Consider the following 20680-nt stretch of genomic DNA (forward strand, 5'->3'; position numbering starts at 1 on the left):
GAACTTGCAAAGAGCCATCCTCACAGCTGAGAGTGGAGGAGGCCCCCAAACCCCCTTTCCTGACAGGGCTCCTTTACATTCTTTGGTGGGAAGGAGGGCACGACTAGAGGGTGTCTTTGTTAGCTGTGTGTGGGTGCTTTGCACAAGGCTGGGCTTTCAGGACCCAGTTCTGTTGTTTTTGTTGATTCTTTAAATATGAATCACGCAGGGGCACCTCTGTCCGTTCTCTCAGCCCATGATAACTGCCCTCACCTCCTCAAGGACGTAGAAATCAAGCACCTTGTAAGGGGAGTGGGGATCCTGAAAGACAAGGACTTTGCTGGTGTCATAAACGCACAGCAGAGTTTCAACAACTAATGCTAAGATCTCTCAGTCTCTCTGGCTTTTTGTTTGGGGTCTGTTTCAAGTCATTGTGTTGGAAAGGTTTTCAGCAACGTCCAAGCTTATACCTTCGCCGAATGAAGGAGGCAGTATTTCCTAGTGACCACAATGACCAGTACCAGCCTGTGGTGGATGAGACCACACGCTCCAAGTTGATGGTCTGGGTTAGAAATCAACCCCACTGTGTGGGCGGTGTGGCCTTGGGCCCAGGTCCTGCTAGCTTTCCCGGCCTTCATTTTCCCATCTGTAAGATGGGACTAGTCAACGTATGTGATGAGACTCTTGTTAGTTGCTATCGTTTAGTGCAGAGAGATTATGTAAGTCGAACAGTTAGAACTCAACAGAGGTAAAGCCTGGACCGAGAGCACCCTTGTGCTCTGTCATCATTGTCATCGTTATCGCCCAGTGTCAATGTCATTAGGTAGACGTGGGCGAGACGTAAACCTTTGTCTGGAATCCCTTTCTCAGGACTTTCCTTCCGTGTGTCTTTCTTAGCTGTTCGCCCATCTGCAGATGTTTTGAGATATACATATGAAGATTTCAAAAAGGGGGCCTCAAATACTTACGTGACATACCTCATAACAACAGAAGAAAAGAGACGTTCTCAGGACTTGTCTGAAGTCTTGAAATACGAAATTGACGTTGGGAACGAGTCGACCACGCACGGCTATTACAACGGCAAGCTGGAACCCCTGGGCTCCTATCGGTAATGCCTGGTGGTTCTTGCCCTTTGGGGCTGAGCCTTCCGAGCGCAAAGCCCTACGTGCCTGGGGTGGTGGCCGTGTCTCAGCAGCCTCTTTCCTTCTTGTCATCCTACAGGGCTTGTGTGGCCGGCTTCACCAACATCACCTTTAACCCTCACAATGACGGACTCATAGATGGGCCCGAGAGCTATGTGTCCTTCAGTCACTATTCGGATGCTGTTTTCTTGCCCCAGGATCCAGGTAGAGAAAGAACAGCGGTGCTGTTAACATTTCAGTGGGTTTTTGCTTCTGGTGTCCACAGGAAGCCTGGATTTGTGTCTTCCATCAATTCTCATAGTCACGTGGCTCCAGGAAGCAGGTCTTGGCCGCCTGGGAGGGCTGGGCTCTCCTCCTAGAAGTTGAGATGTCACCAGGACCCATGTCTGTTCCCTCGACTGAGGTCCCCACGAGCCCCCACCCCACACTCTCCCTTCTCCGAGTGCCAGCTACACTTCCACTCTGCAAACACTGCTTAGGCCTTTGTTGTCAGTGTGGTGTATTTGTGTGACCATGTGCCAGGCACACAATTTCACTTTCGGTACATAGAGCCTTCGAATGTGAGGGTTGGAGGGAGTCACAGAAATCGTCTTGTCCTGTTCCTCTTTTAGAAATGAGGCTGTTAAGGCCCAGAGAGGGGCAGTGACTTGCCCAAAGTTACACAGTGGCTCAGAGGAAGGCCTGACAGTCTTGCCTCAGACTCCTTGTCAAGCAGAGACGTGTTTTGTCACACAGAATCATTTAGGAGCTTCAAGGACCCAAGCGGGGTACATACTCTGCCTTCAGGCCAGAGACAACGTGACTAACTGGTTTGTTAGTTGGTCTGGCTTTTGTACTCGATAGTTGTTGGCTTTGGGAAAGAAGCCCCAGAAGCAAAGTGCAGGGAGTCCCTGCAGCCTTCCCCAATAAACAAAAGGGTGTTATGTCCCATGAGTACAGAGCTGTCGGTATTTCTGCTCACACGTGGGTGTTAGTCTCACAACGTCAGAGGTGGCGGGAACCATGTGGAACATTTTGGCTTGTAGTCTTTTATTTTATTTTATTTATTATTTATTTATTTATTTATTTATTTATTTATTTATTTTTAAATTTTTTTTTTAACGTTTATTTATTTTTGAATGGGGGAGGGACAGAGAGAGAGGGAGACACAGAATTGGAAGCAGGCTCCAGGCTCCGAGCCATCAGCCCAGAGCCCAATGCGGGGCTCGAACTCACGGACCGCGAGATCGTGACCTGAGTCAAAGTTGGACGCTTAACCGACTGAGCCACCCAGGTGCCCCTTGGCTTGTAGCCTTTAAACACTGGTCACTCCACCAAACAAGAGCCAGTCCGGAGATCTTGTCTGCTGCCACCCAACCTCCACGAGAGCGTTTCTGCCTGGCTTCCTATTTTATTTATTTATTTTTTAAATGGTTTATTTATTTATTGTTAAAAATTTTTTTTTTATTCTTTATTTATTTTTGAGAGAGAGAGACAGTGAGGCAGAGTGTGAGTGGGGGAGGAACAGAGAGAGAGGGAGGCACAGAATTCAAAGCGAAATCCAGGCTCTGAGCGGTTAGCACAGAACCCGACATGGGGCTTGAACTGCAAGATCATGACCTGAGCCAAAGTCGGACGCTTAACTGACCGAGCCACCCAGGTGCCCCAAATGTTTATTTTTGAGAGAGAGAGAGCACAAATGGGGGAAGGGTCAGGAGCGGGGACAGAGGATCTCAAGCAGGCTCTGTGCTAACAGCAAAGGGTCCGATGCGGGGTTCAAACTCATGAACCTTGAGATCCTGAGCTGAGCCGAAGTCAGATGCTCAACCGACTGAGCCACCCAGGCACCCCCTGGTTTTCTATTTTATTTTATTTTATTTTATTTTTATTTTTTTTTAACGTTTATTTATTTTTGAGACAGAGAGAGACAGAGCATGAACGGGGGAGGGTCAGAGAGAGGGAGACACAGAATCTGACACAGGCTCCAGGCTCTGACCTGTCAGCACAGAGCCCGATGCGGGGCTCGAACTCAGGGACCTCGAGATCATGACCTGAGCCGAAGTCGGCCGCTCAACCGACTGAGCCACCCAGGCACCCCTGGTTTTCTATTTTATATATTGGGCTGCTGCATGCAATTTCATGTGAAGAAAGGCATCAGCGGTAAGAACAACTTGAAAATCGCAGATGGCCCAGTTCTTTAAGTTTGCAGTTGAGGATACTCAGAAGAGAGGAGCACTGACTTTCTCAAGACCAGCCTGTTATGGTGGACTGGGGATAGGGAACCCGGGTCCCAAATGCCCAGGCTAACTTTATGTCCAAAGGCATTTAACACACACACACACACACACACACACACACACACACACACAGTCACACTCTGGTTTGAGGACCCTGGGTCAGTTGTTTGTTCGTGAACATCTTCTGAAGTGCTTTCCATTTGGACTTTTCTCAGGTGTCATCTGTGGAGCAGTTTTTGGGTGTATCTTTGGTGCGCTGGTAATTGTGGCTGTGGGAGGCTTCATCTTCTGGAGGAAGAAAAGGTGACTGTTGCTCATGTTAATAATACCCTACTTTTTTTTTTTTAATGTTTTTTTATTTTTGAGAGAGGAGAGAGAGACCGAGCACGAACGGGGGAGGGGCAGAGAGAGGGAGACACAGAATCTAAAGCAGGCTCCAGGCTCTGAGCTGTCAGCACAGAGCCCGAAGTGGGGCTGGAACTCATGACCGTGAGATCATGAACTGAGCTGAAGTTGGATGCTTAACTGACTTTGAGCCACCTAGGCACCCCGATAATACCCTACTTTTTATTTTTTAAATTAAAAACTTTTTTTCTATGTTTTATTTTTATTTTTGAGAGGAAGAGAGAGAGAGAGACAGAGCATGAGCAGGAGAGGAGCAGAGAGAGAGGGAGACCCAGAATCTGAAGCAGGCTCCAGGCTCTAAGCTGTCAGCACAGAGGCTGATGTGGGGCTCGAACCCACAGACTGCGAGATGATGACCTGAGCCAAAGTCAGATGCTTAACTGACTGAGCCACCCAGGCGCCCCGATAATACCCTAGTTTTTTTTTTTTTTTTTAAATTTTTTTTTTTTCAACGTTTATTTATTTTTGGGACAGAGAGAGACAGAGCATGAACGGGGGAGGGGCAGAGAGAGAGGGAGACATAGAATCGGAAACAGGCTCCAGGCTCTGAGCCATCAGCCCAGAGCCTGACGCGGGGCTCGAACTTCCGGACCGCGAGATCGTGACCTGGCTGAAGTCGGACGCCTAACCGACTGCGCCACCCAGGCGCCCCAATACCCTAGTTTTTAAAGGAGCTTTTTACTCTGGAAAATTTCAGACATTCTCACAGTTGGAAGGACTCGTGTCACAAGTTCCCATGTCTCCGTCACCCAGGCTCTTCACTATCTGACCAGTTGTACTTCGTCTCAGCCCCTATGGCATCAGGTCGGGGCAAACGCTGCAGTGTGCAGTGCTCCTTTCGAACAGTGCCCTCTGGTCCACAAGTCAGTGTTGAGGTGTTAAGAGATTTCATTAAAAAAATTTTTTTTAAGTTTATTTATTTTGAGAGACAGAGAGAGTGGAGGAAGGGCAGAGAAAGAATCCCAGGCGGGCTCCATGCTGTCAGTGCGGAGCCCGATGCGGGGCTTGAACTCACGAACCGTGAGATCATAACCTGAGCTGAACCCAAGAGTCGGACTCTTAACCGACCGAGTCGCCCGGGAGCCCCAAGAGATTTCATTCGAGAGTTAGCTAAGTTTGAACACATGCTCTGACTGACTAGCGGTTAGGGAGCTTCGCTGTAATGTCCACATAGTCTGTGATGTAGGGATAATAATGGGACCTAACTTGTGACACGGGGGAGCGTAAAAAAATACAAGGCTTCAACAGTGCCTTGGACCCTGTATGCTACTATTGTTATCTGTACAACTACCCTTCGAGGTAGTTAAATAGTAAAAAAAAATCACAGCTCTGTTTTGCTAGCTCACTCTGCACCTGGATTTGTGTCTTCTGTCAAATCTCATGCTCACCGGGGCTCTAGGAGGAAGGTCTTGAAAGCCGCCTTGCAAGGAGGCACAAGCTGAGTGTGGGAAGCGTGGAAATGAACTTGAACTTGGTGTTTGCACTTCATTGCTCAGTCTCCTGTCTGACTGTGTGGCTGTTGAAGCCTGCGTATCAGCTGGGATTCATTCCTGGTTGTCAACTGCTGCCAGTTGGAGAATTTCATCCTGGCTCAGAGTTCCTTGATGTAACTCTGCCCGGTCCCTCTGCCGCCATCTTGCCCTGTAGGGCTGACAGGCAGAGTAAAAAAAACGTCTTCTGAGGGAGGGGTCAAAGCAGCTTTATTGTTTCTTGTTAAAATAAAAGTTATACATGCTTGTGGCCCCCCAAAAAAACAAATACAGAAGAGCAAAGACACTGGATGATTCATAATCACAGCCCAAAACGACTCTGAACGTTGATAGGATCGTGAAACTCACACACAAGTGGAATCCTATTATGTGTATTATTTTCTAGTCTGCGTTATTATTTAAGACATTGTGTACAGCTTTAAATCTTCATTTTAAGTGGCTGCGGAGTATTCAATTGTACAGAAATTATTCAACCAATTTTCCTGATGTTTTCAGGTTTGTTCTTTGGTTTTTTGTTTTTGCCACAGTAATCTTTGAGCACATTCCTGATTATTTCCTTAGGCTAAATTCCAAGGTGGGCAGTTGCTGGGACAGTGGGTATGATGCATGTTTTCAGTTTGATACACACTGCTAGGGTGCCCTCCAGAGGGTTATTTTTATTTTTTTATTTTATTATTATTGTTTTTTAACACCAGTATGGGGTTTGGCCAGCAATGCAGGAGAATGCCAGATGCCCCGCCTCCATATCTACAGTGGCTATATTTTCTGATTTATTTCATTAACTCATCAGAAAGGCCTTTCTCAAGAAACAGCATGAAAAAATGAGTCTGGCTTTACCAAAGGGTCAGCTGCTAATGTATTTTTACCCAAAGATATTCCTAAAAGTTGCCCGAGCAAAATTCTTCCATACTTTTGGATGGTATGAAAGAGAGTTACTTCACAGATTTGTAATCAGTGTTTGCTGCTTAGACCATGAAGCTTAGTATTAGTGAATGGGATTTAGTGCCATATGTGAACTAATGCCGGGGGAAAAGTCCTTTTGTAGATACGTTGAAGGGGAAAAAAAACACAGAATTACCCTTTCTTGGTCTAATGGGTCTTTGTTTCTTTCAAAACAGGAAAGAAGCAAAGAATAATGAAGTATCCTTTTCTCAAATTAAGTAAGTCTCTGGAGTTAGATAGTTATTGAGAATTTTTGTTTTACTTTATTTTTTATCGTTTAAAAATTTTTTTGAAGTTTATTTATTTTGAGAGAGCAGCCTAGTGGGGAGGGGCAGAGAAAGAGTGATAGAGAATCTCAGGCAGGTTCAGTGCTGTCAGAGAGGAGCCCGATGTTGGGGGGCTTGAACTCACGAACTGTGAGATCATGACCTGATTTGAAACCAGGAGTGGGATGCTTAACCGACTGAGCCACCCCGGTGCCCCTCTAGTGAATTTTTGATGGAACTTGCTGTCATTTTTCCTGATTGACACATTTGGCCTTGATCATGCAGGAGTTCTTGCTAACTTTGTTTTTCTGCAAGGACTCTCTGTTTATTAGTCTCCTGAAGCTGCCTGCTTCCTTGTTGTGTTCTACTATGGCAAAGTAGAACCTTACTTCTATATTCTACCAATAAATATGTATTTTCTGACTTTTTGTTTTTTTGAGAGCATGAGTGAGGGTGGGGGGAGGGGCAGAGAGAGAGGAAGGGAGGGAGGAAGAGAGAGAGAGAGAGGGAGAGAGAGGGAGGGAGGGAATGTCTTAAGCAGGCTCATGCCTAGAGCGGAGCCTGATGCCAGGACTCTATCTCACAACCTTGAGATCATGACCTGAGCCGAAATCAAGATTCAGACCCTTAACCGACTGAGCCACCCAGGTGCCACTCATATTTTGTGATTTTTGAGAACAAATAAACGGGTTATCAATAGGTGGGAGACCTTGTGTAAAGTCACAAAGCCCATCAGTTACGTGACAGGCTCTAGAAGGGAGATTTCCTGATTCACACGTTTCATTGTTTTGTAAATAACATTCTATTGACACACCCTCCCCCCATTATAGTCTGGTTTTTGTTCCTTTGGGAAGATGTTTACTATCATTTCTAGAGTCTTGATCCACTGGGTGTTTCTAATTCTTACTCTTTTCTTTCCCTTTCTATGATGAAGACCTAAAAAGTGAGTAGCCTCTTTAATTTTTAAATAACTTGTCTTTTTCTGTTTTGAGCATGAACTTCACTGGATGTAAAAAAAAGTCCTCATAAGCTGTTTTTATTTTCTTAGATCCAAGTTAATCAAAGTGGAGAATTTTGAAGCCTACTTTAAGAAACAACAAGCGGACTCCAACTGTGGGTTTGCGGAAGAATATGAAGTACGTGGTTGTAAATAATGTCTTCTTAATTGCTTTATGTTTCTCCTGCAAGTTGGAAAACCGCCTGTTTTTATTGCGTGGGGGAGCGCTGGATAAGAGGCAGCCCTCTTAGAGGGGAGAGGAACTGTCAGGTAGACCTCAGGGGTCCTAGTGGCCCTGTGGGCTGCAAGCACTTAGGTGTACCCTCGCTTCTAGTGGTTTGTGTGTTCAATCTTGTTGATAAATGATTATGCGGAGAGGGAGAGAGAGCGAAAGGTAGAGAAACTAGGCGTTCAAGTTCAAGTCTGAGGGCTGTTAACTGGGGTAATTAGGAAGCTCTTCTGGCTGGCATTTCCGGGCTGGGGCTTGATGGCTGTGTGGCCGACATTGATTCCCGAGCATTCTGTGAAGTCCTGCGGAAAGAGTTCTTGCCTGTCAGTCCCCATGTGCTCTACCCCCCACAGCAGCTTGGCCAAGCACACTCACCCTCCCTGGGCTGCCCTGCTGTGGTCTCTGCCTTTATTGAATCTACTCCCTCTTTGCATTGGTTTCCTGCGGCTGCAATAACAAATCACCACAAACTGGTGGCTTGAAACAACAGAAATTTATTCTCTTGCAGTTCTGGAGGCTATAGTAAGTCCAAAGTCAGGGTGTCAGCAAGGCAGTGGTTCCTCCAAATCTCTGGGGGAGAACCTCTTGCTTGCCTTTCCAGATTCCGGTGGCTCCACGCATTCTGTGGCTTAGGGCTCAGTCACTCCACTCTCTATGGTCTCCTCCTCCCCCTCCCCATGGTTCCCCTCTGGGTGTCTTTTGTATAAGGACACTTATTGGATTTAAGACCCACCCACATAATCCAAGATGTTCTCACCTCAAGGTTGTCAACCTAAATACATCTGCAAAGACTCTTTTCCAAAATGAGGTCACATCCACAGGTTGTAGGAGTTAGGAAGGGGGCTTGGCTTTTTTGGGCCTGCCATTGAACCTACTGTGCAACTCAAAGCACAGCCCAGGAGGACTTAAATTCTCTTTCTACCTGTTTCATCTGTGACATGTGGTGTTTATTTAATTCTGCCTCGTTGTAACATCAGTTATTTCTAAATTAAAAAAAAAATTTAATGTTTATTTACTTTTTTTAAAATTTTTTTAACGTTTATTTATTTTTGGGACAGAGAGAGACAGAGCATGAACAGGGGAGGGGCAGAAAGAGAGGGAGACACAGAATTGGAAGCAGGCTCCAGGCTCTGAGCCATCAGCCCAGAGCCCGACGTGGGGCTCGAACTCACGAACCGCGCGATCGTGACCTGAGCTGAAGTCGGACGCTCAACCGACTGAGCCACCCAGGCGCCCCAATGTTTATTTACTTTTGAGAGGGAGAGAGAGAGAGAGAGAGAGAGAGACGGACAGCATGAGTGGGGGAGGGGCAGAGAGAGAGGGAGACCCAGAATCAGAAGCAGGCTCCAGGCCCTGAGCTGTCAGCACTGAGCCTGATGGGGAGCTGGAACTCACGAACCACGAGATCATGGCCTGGCCGAAGTCAGATGCTTAACTGACTGAGACCCCCAGGCACCCTGACGTTAGTTATTTCTGCCTGTGCCTCTCTCCCGGGGTGTAAGCACCTGGAAGGCAAGGATTATCCTTTTTCTTTTATCTTAACCTCTGCATTAGTTTCCAAGGGCTGTGGTCACAAAGCACTAGAACAACAGCAAATCCTTCTCTCACAGTTCTGGAGGCCAGTGGACCTAAATCAAGCTGTTTCTAGGGCTGTGGTGCCTCCGAAGCCTCTAAAAGAAGCTCCCGCCTGGCTTCAGCCAGCTTGTAACAACCTAAGTCCTGTGCCTGCCTTCACCTCAGCATGGCCGCCTCCCCTTGAGTGTCTATCTCAGCGCCTCTTCTTCTGTAAAGACGTCAGTCCTGTTGGGTTAAGGCTCCCGTCCCTAATCCACTATGACCTCATCTTATTTTGATGACAAATACGGCTGCATTCCCTGGTCCTGAGGGTTAGAACTCCAACAGACCTTTAACTCAAAACACCTCTGCCTTCACACTTTGTCCTATGCGATGCTCAGTATAAATAATATCTGGACACTAACTAAATGGACGACTCATTTGTTTTGTTTTCAGGATCTGAAGCTTGTTGGAATTAGTCTACCTAAATATACAGCGGAACTGGCTGAGAACAGAGGAAAGAATCGCTATAATAACGTTCTGCCGTGTGAGTTGTTTTTTCCACAAGATCTTCCCTTTTGTCTGTCCCTGGCCATCACCCCTCTCACAGTGGAGGGAAGTGGGGTCAAGATAGTTACTAACCACCTCCACAATTATTCAGGAGTCACCTGCGGTGTGCTAATTTAGCCTTGTATTTAGGCATATTCCTTTGAATCCAGGCCTCATGAGAACCTTATGCAGTAGGTGGCAGCATATTCATTTTGCAGATGAGGAAACGAGGCACAGGGTAGCTAGGTGATTTGTCCCAAGTCACACAGAGGCCCGTGGCAGACAGGCCGGGCTCTGGATTAGGTCTGTCATTTCTTTCAGGGTAAGGGCTAGAGTCTGTGCTCTTATCCCCTCTATCTCAAAGCCCCTTTATTTCAGCTAACATAGTTCTAGAACGGAAGTGGGTAAGAGGAGGACAGGCAGGGAGTAATGCTTTCTGCTTGTCCGGATACATCTCTGGTTGGCTGAATGCATCCCACTGCTAATTATGAATTGTATCTGGATTCACATTTTGAGAATTAACAATATCTGCCGAATGCATGGGGCTAACGACAAATTGGGTTTAAAATAAGAATTATTTGTTACATCATCCATTCAGATGAAATGTGAACCTTCCTCCACAGAAAAGTTCTTTGCGGTCTTTCTTGCGGATGAGAATTAGGGTCCAAAGACGTATCAGTCGATTGCAGCTGTGTTCTGATTTAGGCATAATTTCTAGGTTCTGCTGATACTTTTTACACCAGGACATTTAGAGACATTGTCGTTTTATATTTGAGGCTGTGTTTTTCTTTCCTGGCCTAAAACATTAACTTCTGTTTAGATTCAGGATTTTTTAGCTTGTGTGCTTTCTCTTCATCTCCTCCCTGTGTCCCCTCCCCCCCATCCCCTTTGTATTGACAGCAGGCGTTGAACCTTGTTCCAGGAAAAATGTTTTGAAAATCAGGCTAGTGGGATACGCCCCCATCCTGCCCTTCTAGGGTTAACCCAGGATCACTGGCCTGATCTTACAGTTGCTGCAGAGGTTTTCAGATCCAGAGTTCGGGTACTGTTTTTTTTTTTTTTTTTTTTTAATTTTTTTTTAACGTTTATTATTTATTTTTTGAGAAAGAGAGACAGTGTGAGAGTGGGGGAGCGGCAGAGAGAGAGGGGGAGACACAGAATCTGAAGCAGCTCTAGGCTCTGAGCTGTCAGCACAGAGCCCGACACGGGGCTGGAACTCACGAACTGCGAGGTCATGACTTGAGCTGAAGTCGGACATGTAATCGACTGAGCTACCCAGGTGCCCCTCGGGTACTGTTTTCATTGGGAAAGTTCTAGACTACGAGTCATGTTGGTAACCGAGCTTGGAACTGTCATATTGTTTTGTCCAAGAGGAGGATGAGATGGTATATAGTCAAAGACAGGGAAACACGTGGTGCTGCTGATTATTCTGCCTGACATTTGAAATTCTCAAGTTATTATTTCATTTCTTGAGTTGGACACATTTGTGTGGTTTTGAGATGATAGTATTTAGAAGACATGAGAATTTTTGTGTTTTAGATCTTTCCACCTATAATAGTCTTACACATTGAGTTTATTCTGGAATTTGGTACTGTCTTGTAATAACATTTCTATGGAAATAAAGTATGCAAATTTGGGTGTTTACCCTGCCGTGGTGGAAAGGGCACTAGAGTTGAATTCTGACTGCCCTTGACCAGACATCGGTGCTGGGAGAAGTCACTTAATCTTCCTGACCCTCAGTTTCCTCGTTTGTAAAATGGGCACACAGGCCGGTAGGGTGGTTTTGAGGAATAAATAAGATTGCCCAGTGCACTCCCTGGCTCACGGCACACACCCAAGGATGTTAACAGTAGTAGGTTTGTGTTGTTTCAGAAGGTGGTCTGGTGTGGTTAGGAGCTTGCACCCCAGCGTCAGGCTGCCTGAGTTCGAACCCTGGTTCTGCCAGTTACTAGCTTTGCCGGGTAATTGCCTAACTTCTCTGTGCCAGTCACATAGGCTGACTGTGAGGGTCAAATTAAGGTCATCTCATTTTCTGTAAAATGCCACGCAGCACACCCTCGCGATGTGTTGCCATTTTGTACTTTTCTCTCTTATATGTAATTCTCCTCAAACATTTGCTTCTAATGGGGACCTTTTTTCTGTTAATGTCATAGATGATATTTCCCGTGTCAAGCTTTCTGTCCAGGCCCATTCAACTGACGACTACATCAATGCCAACTACATGCCTGTAAGTGGGGGGACGTTCCCATGGCACGGCTTGTAAGGATGAAATCTTCAGGGCTCCTCTTTGTTTCTGTGACGCTGAATTTCTGTCACTTTCCGTGTTTTAGGGCTACCATTCCAAGAAAGAATTTATTGCCACCCAAGGGCCTTTACCCAACACTCTGAAAGATTTTTGGCGTATGGTTTGGGAGAAAAATGTATATGCCATTGTTATGTTGACCAAATGTGTCGAACAGGGAAGGGTAAGTATCTTTGATTTAAATTATTAAATTAAATTAATTAATTCATTTTGGCTGTGGTTAAAGGATATCTTTAAAACATTTTTTTTAATGTTTATTTATTTTTTGAGACAGAGAGAGAGAGCACGAGCGGGGCAGGGGCAGAGAGAGAGGGAGACACAGAATCTGACGCAGGGTCCGGGCTCTGAGTTGTCAGCACAGAGCCTAACACGGGGCTCGAACTCACGAACCATGAGATCATGAACCTGAGCTGAAGTTGGATGCTCAACCGACTGAGCCACCCAGGCGCCCCCGTGAAAGTATATCTTAAGAAGCATTTTTGTTTTTTAAAGAAAACACTCCCCCAAACATCACCTCTAGTCTTAGAAACTCGTTTTCTGTATTTTTCTTTTCTAAGAGAAACGCTTAAAAATCAGTTTAAACAAAGAAGAGTTTTAGTGTTGCCTTCTTTTGTGGATGAATATCAGTGTTCTCTGTTCATGAGGCTGCTGCAGCTAGAGTTACAAGGAACAGGAGTTGGGGTCGCTCAGCGCAAAGCTCCCAGTCCGGAGCAGAAACGGCTCCGGCTGTCTCAGCTCTGTGTCTCTAAGCATCCAGCTTGTTCATCTGTGAGATGATAGATTCGACCAACTCAGTGATCAAACCCAGTTTTTAGCCTTGGAACCCTTACTTTACCCCAAATCTCAGACTTCTCCCCAGATAAACCTCAGCAGTCCCCTCTCCCCTGTGATGGCCTGAAACCCCCCGGCTGCTTCCACCAAAGATAAGATTTCTTCTTGTAATAAAATCCCATGTCTCCATAAATGCATCTAAGAAGACCTGAAAGACACAGGCTGACTTCAGAAATTCTGTACCCAAGGAATAGGACCTAACGTTGCTCTGGGAATGTTTTCCTGTGGGTTTGTTACTTGAGGAATAGGAATTCACTCCCTAGGCCAGTGCTTCTCAGACGTGAAAGTCCATCAGAATCCCCTGGAGGGTGGTTCTGCCTCCAGAGCTTCTGGTTCGGGCAGTCTGGGCTGGGATCCCAGAACTGCATTTTGGAGAGTTCTCGGTGCGGCTGCTTCTGCTGCTCTGGAGTGCGCACTTGGAGCGGCTCTGCCCTGGGTGGTTGTGGGAACCCATTGAAGCCCCTTTAAAAAAATTTTTTTTAAGTTTATTTACTTTGAGAGAGAGTGTGTGTGAGCAGGGGAAGGGCAGAGAGAGAGAATCCCAAGCAGGCTCCACGCTGTCAGCGCAGAGCCCAACATGGGGCTCAGTCTCATGAAGTGTGAGATCGTGACCTGAGCCAAAATCAAGAGTTGGATGCTTCACCGACTGAGCCACCCAGGTGCCCCGAAACCTCTTTTAATGTTCTTTATTTAACTTGAATGTTTATCCTGCCCCAAGTATGTGTAAGGTGCTCCGCTAGGGGCTGGGGCTGGGGGAGGGAAAGATCACAAAACACGGTAAGAACTGGTTCCCACCTTCACGGGGCTTGCGATATAGAAGCTTGGGTTCCACCACCTCCTTGCATCCGGAGAATAGGCTGTTGTGCAAACAAAAGAACTTTGTTTGTGAATGCAGATAAACTTTATGGTGTTGTGGAGCTCAGGCCTGGTACATGGAACATTCTGTTAAATATCTGTTAGACAAATGAACATGACATAGTTAAATTAATGGAGAACATGAAGAGAATGAACCTAGGTGTGCCCTTGTGTATCGAAAGTCAGGAGGGAAGTAGATTTACTGACTCTGGATGAAAAGGGAAGGGAGGCAGTGAGCTTTCTGCACTAGATACTCCATTTATGTTATTTCTTTCCTATAACAACCCTCCTGTATAATTACTGTATCGATGGGGAAACTGAGGCTCAGAGAGTTTAAGAACTTGCCTACAGGGTGGCAACAGAAACCCAGCTGGGAAGAGGCTGAGCTGAGCATCAGGTCTATGTCATTGAGTGTCCAAGACGTGTGTTCTTTCTGGGAGCAGTGATCTAGAAACTGGGATCTTCTTGAAAATACAGGTCCCCAACCAGAGTCTGCAGCTCTGGAGGTGGGGCCTGGGCATCTGTTTTTAAAGCAAAACAGACCTCCCAGGTGAGTTAGATAATAGAAGCCACCTACAGAAGTTAGATAATTGGAAGCCACCTGCAGTAGAGTATGCCTCAGAGGGGGTGGGGAGGGAGAGAGAGAGAGTGGGAGACTGTGTGTGTGTGTGTGTGTGTGTGTGTGTGTGTAATCATTTACCAAATCTGGGGATTTGGATATTCGTGGAGAACCGATGTTTCCTGATTTTTATTTCTTTTTTTTTTTTAACGTTTATTTATTTTTGAGACAGAGAGAGAGCATTAACGGGGGAGGGTCAGAGAGAGAGGGAGACACAGAATCCGAAACAGGCTCCAGGCTCTGAGGGGTCAGCACAGAGCCCGACTCGGGGCTTGAACTCACAGACCGCGAGATCATGACCTGAGCTGAAGTCGGCCGCTTAACCCACTGAGCCACCCAGGCGCCCCTCCTGGTTTTTATTTCTGTTCACATCTGCCCACCAGCTTATGAAAATCAAAGGCCCAGAGTGATTTGATTTGATTCTCTTTATTGGTGTCTGTATTTGTATTATAATTAGCGTGGATCTAAAAGTATTGGGCGAAGTCCTCGTTTCTTCTAGCTGCAAGGGGTTATGGGTCATTCTGAATTTAGTCCAGTGAATAGTTATGGACTGGCTGCTCTAGGGGCCAAGTGGAACTGGCTGACACTATGTCCCCAGACAAGGGACAATGTCTGTTCTGCTCTAAGTCCATTTTCATGCAGAAATTGGGGCTCAGTGTTGGCCGGATCTTCTGATTTCTCAAGAGAAGCCAGAAGTCTGCATTTTTATGAGAAACCTCCCAATTTTAAAAGAGTTGGCAATAATTGTAAATGAAAAAACAGTTTTGGGAGTCAAACAGAACTCCCAGCCTCTGATGCCAGTTTTCAATATCTGGTCTCCCTTTTGAGGCTTTAGTGATGACAGACGATGTGACCCAATTTTTTTTTTTTAATGCAATTTTATTCTAGACCAAATGTGAGGAATACTGGCCCTCCAAGCAAGCTCAGGACTATGGGGACATAACTGTGGCAATGACCTCAGAAATTGTTCTTCCACAGTGGACCATCAGAGACTTCACAGTGAAAAATGTAAGTAAGAGGCCGAGATGGTTAGGTCTCAGAAAAGATGACTATATATTAGTTTTGGGGTGATACTTTTTAGGTTGATGTTAACCAATATGTTTTTTTTATGCATCAGAAAAATACTTTTGCTCTCTTTTTACGGAATAAAACTATCTACATACACTCTAAGGCAACTCTTTAGCTTTACTGTATTGAGAAATTTCGTAAGTTATTTTTTTCTTCTCACTGAAGTATAGATGACGTATAATATTATATTAGTTTCAGGGGTACAGCACAGTGACCCAACAATTATACATGTTACACAGCGCTCACTGTAATAAGTGTAGTCACCATCTGTCACCATATAGCATTTATATTCCCTACACTGTACTTTTCATCCCTGTGACTTATTTATTTTATAACTGGAAGTTTGTACCTTTTAGTCCCCTTCACCTATTTCACCCATCCCCTGACCTACTTTCCATATGGCAACCACCAGTTTGTTCTATTTGTCAGTCTGTTTCTTTTTCTCCTCCCTTCCTTCCTTCCCCTTCCTTCCTTCCTTCCTTCCTTCCTTCCTCCCTCCCTCCCTCCCTCCCTTCCTCCCTCCCTCCCTTCCTTCCTTCCTTCCTTCCTTCCTTCCTTCCTTCCTTCCTCCCTCCCTCCCTCCCTCTCCCTCCCTCCCTCCCTCCCTCCCTCCCTTCCTTCCTCCCTCCCTTCCTTCCTTCTTTCCTCCCTTCCCTTCCCCCTTCCCCCTTCCTTCCTTCCTTCCTCCCTCTCCTTCCTTCCTTCCTTCCTCCCTTCCTTCCTTCCCCCTTCCCTTTCCCCTTCCCCCTTCCTCCTTCCTTCCTTCCTCCCTCCCTTCCTTCCTCCCTCCCTCCCTCCCTCCCTCCCTCCCTCCTTTCCTCCTTTCCTTCCTTCCCCTTTCCCTTTTCCCTTCCCCCTTCCTTCCTCCCCCCCCCCCCCCCCATAAATTATTCCTAAACAAAATGGATTGTAAGAGAATGGATCAGCAGCAGTAACTGTTCCTTCTATCTTCAGGTGACTTGCTCATAGAGTTTTTGCTACAAATCAAGGCCCTTTTGGATTATTTACTTGCAGATGTGTTACCAGGAATGGCAGTGTGCCTTGGGAGCAGTTTATGAGAGCAGTTACATTAATTGGATTTCAGGGCGTATGCACATGGCCTTAACCCCCAAAGGTTATTTGAAAAATCCAGTTACATTGTGTAGGCAGATTATGTGTCCTTTTTTTCTTTCTTTTAAAGTTTATATATTTATATTGAGAGAGAGAGTGAGTGAGCATCAGTGGGGGAGGGGCAGAGAGCGAGAGGGAGAGAGAGAATCCCCAGCAGGCTCCATCTACGCTGTCAGCACAGAGCCCGATGCGAGGCTCGAATTCATGAACCGTGAGATCATGACCTGAGGGGAAATCAAGAATCAGACGCTTAACCCACTGAGTCACCCAGGTGCCCCTGCCTTTTTTCTTAAGGGTGGTTAGGGACAATGAAGCAACATTGATATCTTTTGGTGGGCGTGTAAATTGGTATAACCCTTCTGCAGTTTATATAGGAAGCATAAAAATGACCACTCTCCTTTGATCTGGTGGTTCCAAGTTTGAGACTCTGTCTTAAAGAAATAATCTGAAATATAGGACAAGTCTTATTATTCACAAAGAGGAGTCTCAGCACTATTTATAATGGAGGAAAATTTAGAACCCGTGCAAATTTCTAGCTTTTGGAGGATGGATAACTAAACTATAGGTTATCTCGCAGTGTATCATTATTTAGCTATTAGAAATGATGGCTGTGTAGACTGCATAATTACCATGAGGAGATGTGAGAATGCAATTAAGTGAAACATACCAGCAGACAAAATTTTATGCATATTGTGAATAGTGCACAAAAGGAAAGCCTGGGAGTAGATTCAGTGGTGTTGACTTTTATGGGGGTGCTGGTAGGTTAGGTTGAAGATTCCATAAGTCACGGATACAGAAGTATTAATTCTTTACTGATTGGCTGTGCCTCAGATGTCCTGGTTTCAGTTAACATTTCAATTCCTCCTCTGGAAGTGCTGTCCAAGCTGTTATCACACACTGATAATAGTGGTTGAGAAGCCCTTAAAATATACTTATTTCTATAGATTTCATCCATTTAAAACAGATTGGATTATCCTTTGTTGCTTTCAGTGCTAGGGGTTCACCCTTGTGGAGGGGAATCACGGGTGGAATTGTCCACATTATTTAAAGAAAATTACCGTGACTGTTACCATTTTTGTTAACTAAACTCCAGACTTCATTTGGGTTTCACATTTTTTCTGCTAAAGCCCTTTCCGGTTCCTGTTTCCGCTAAAGCCCGATCCTGTGGATCAAATCCAGGATACCACATAGCATTTAGTAAAATAGTAATTTTTGATTACACAAAATGCATGAATCCATTCCTTTTTTTTTTTTAATGTTTATTTTTGAGAGAGAGAGAGAGACAGAGACAGAGACAGAGTGCAAGCAAGGGAGGAGCAGAGAGAGGGAGACACAGAATCCAAAGCAGACTCCAGGCTCCGAGCTGTCAGCATAAGAGCCTGACGTGGGGCCCAAACCCATGAACTGTGGGATCATTACCTGAGCCGAAGTTGGACGCTTAGCCAACTGAGCCACCCAGGCGCCCCAGATCTATTTTCTTTTTTAAAAGCGGGAAGGCAACAGATAGAACTAAAAGTTTCCTTTGACTGCCACCCCTAACCTGAGCCCCCTTGCCCCTCTACAGAGATAAATACTGAAAGGTCTGAACTTCCCCCACCCCTTCCTCTCCTTATCTCACATAACTGCTTTCCTTCTTTGGATCAGTACTTTCGGTTAAATTTGTGAATATCACCTTTGTGTGTATGAGACTTCCCAGTACCTTGTCCCTCACTGTGCCCCTTTCTCTACTCTTTTCCATGTTTTGAACAATGTGAGTACACTGCTTTTATAACATATATACAAAAAAAAAAAAAAAGCTTCAAAAGGTAGCTGTCATAAACGACATGGAAATGCCTGCAGTCCAGATGTAGGTACGTGGGTGAGGTCAGTGCCGGGGATGGACGTAGTGAGAACACTTGAATCCAGGGTAGGAATGGCCCAGCCTGGGTGGAGTTCTGATGACAAAAGGTACATGCTTCAGTCTGCGGTAGGAAACTAGCCTGTGTCATAACTAACTGTTATAACGAGATCCACTTTCTGTTGTCTGATGTTGAAATAGATGCTTTTTTCTTTTTCTTTTTCTTTCTTTCTTTTTTTTTTCTTTGAAGAGGGATGGTCTTTTCTCAAACTCTTCCAATTCTAAATACTTCCTTGGTGCTCGCCAGTTGCCTGTCGCTTCGTGAGACTCTCCGGAAGGCTCACAGATTGTGAGGCAGCTCTCACCCCAAAGGTTCTGATTATCAGAGTTGCATCAGTATAGTTCATTCTTGGTGTTTTGGTTGATGACCTTCCCATGTGGGCTCAGGGACGGGCCTCATGAAGTTCTAAGAAGGTGTAGATATAGGACTGTGAGACTGTGAGTGCATTACTGGCAGGCACCTGTAGTGGGAAAGGAAGATCTGAACTCAGGATCAGAGGATGATGCACTTGTACCGCATCTAGGCTGAGTGGGGGGAGTTGATTCACTTTTCAGAATCTTTAAAGGGGATGATAAACCCTCCCTCTTGGGCACATTGTGGGGATTTGGTGAGCAAGCACTTTCTCAGTTGCTGTACCAATGTAACATTGCAGTTGTTAGTTGTAACCACTCCTCTGTAGCTATCTGTCAGCTATCCCATGCGGCTCAGCCTTCGGGTGCTGCTCCATTTCACGTGCCCTTTTCTCTTTCCTGGGTTCTTAGCTCCAGACAAGTGAGAGTCACCCTCTGCGACAGTTTCATTTCACCTCCTGGCCGGACCACGGCGTTCCCGACACCACCGACCTGCTCATCAATTTTCGGTACCTTGTCCGTGACTACATGAAGCAGAGTCCTCCTGAGTCTCCCATTCTGGTGCATTGCAGGTATGCAGATGGCGCTCCACGTAGGACCGATTTCAAACGCCATTATAAATGCGGACACTTTAGAAAAGCAAGGCGTGAGAGGGAATGCAACAGGCATTTGGAAATTTAACAAAGATTTGGATAAGGGACCATGGACTTATTCCCTAAGCCCTGAGGCTTTTAGAACAGGGGTTGGCAAACTATAACCATGGGCCAGATCTGGTAGGTTGCCTGTGTTTTTTTTAAGACTATAATATATTCTAATTTATATCTTACTTATAACATTTTATTAAGTTTATTTATTTTGAGAGAGAGAGAGAGAGAGAACAAGTTGGGGAGGGGCAGAGAGAGGGAGAGACAGAATTCCAGGAAGGTTCTGCACTGTCAGCTTAGAGCCTGACACGGGGCTTGAACTCACATACAGTGAGATCATGACCTGAGCCGAGATCAAGAGTCAGATGCTGAACCAACGGAGCCACCCAAGTGCCCCTATGACATTTTCTTATAAAGTATTTCAACCTAGGGGCGTCTGGGTGACTCAGTCGGTTGAGCATCTGACTTCGGCTCAGATCATGATCTCGCGGTCCGTGAGTTCGAGCCCCGCGTCGGGCTCTGTGCTGACTGCTCAGGGCCTAGAGCCTGTTTCAGATTCTGTGTCCCCCTCTCTCTCTGCCCCTCCCCCTCTTGCGCTCTGTCTCCCTCTGTTTCAAAAATAAATAAACATTAAAAAAAATTTAAAAAAAGATATTTCAACCTTACAAAAATATAGAGTAATAATCTAATAAACTATGGCATGAGGCCATGTTTCTTTTTGTTAATAATATGTTCCAGATATAAAGTTGCTACTTATCAGTGTCCTTACACAGTTAAACGTGGTTCTAAAGTTGATCTGAATCATTCCCTTGTATGCTTTTATATTTTATTACATATGTATGTATATCTGTGGTTTTATATAGCTTTAAGCTTTTGCCAGATTTTATGATGTAGACATCATTCTGCAACCTGCTTTCTTCATTCAGCATTTTAGTTTGTTATTTAGTGAAGTTGAAATGCATAGTTTTAGTTCATTTTATTGGTTTATTTAAAACATTTTTTTTTTGGCATACAAAACTGTACATAAATTAATGTATACAACTGCATGAGTTTGGAGGCAAGTATACACCTGTGAAACTATTACCACAATCCCTTTACGAATAAAGTTGTATTGGAACAGAGCCATGCCTGTTTGCTTACATATTGCCTCTAGTTACTTTCATGCTAAAATGGCAGAAAGAGATCATTTAGTGTGCAAAGCCAAAGATATTTACTATCTGGTCCTTTACAGAAA

General features: G+C 45.3%; 1 protein-coding gene across 1 annotated transcript in view; it reads left to right on the forward strand.

Moving 5' to 3' along the window:
* The window catches only part of PTPRJ (protein tyrosine phosphatase receptor type J), a 53472-nt gene that overhangs the window by 26061 nt on the left and 6731 nt on the right, over positions 1–20680 (forward strand). Inside the window, exons 11-21 of the mRNA XM_045039285.1 lie at positions 877–1087; positions 1201–1325; positions 3553–3640; positions 6351–6392; positions 7375–7383; positions 7489–7576; positions 9677–9767; positions 11923–11996; positions 12100–12234; positions 15265–15384; positions 19214–19374. Of these exons, the coding sequence (XP_044895220.1) occupies positions 877–1087; positions 1201–1325; positions 3553–3640; positions 6351–6392; positions 7375–7383; positions 7489–7576; positions 9677–9767; positions 11923–11996; positions 12100–12234; positions 15265–15384; positions 19214–19374 (1144 nt within the window). The remainder of the gene's footprint in view (positions 1–876; positions 1088–1200; positions 1326–3552; positions 3641–6350; positions 6393–7374; positions 7384–7488; positions 7577–9676; positions 9768–11922; positions 11997–12099; positions 12235–15264; positions 15385–19213; positions 19375–20680) is intronic.

The sequence above is a fragment of the Felis catus genome, chromosome D1 (genome assembly GCF_018350175.1).
Source record: "Felis catus isolate Fca126 chromosome D1, F.catus_Fca126_mat1.0, whole genome shotgun sequence".
NCBI classification, from domain to species: domain Eukaryota; kingdom Metazoa; phylum Chordata; class Mammalia; order Carnivora; family Felidae; genus Felis; species Felis catus.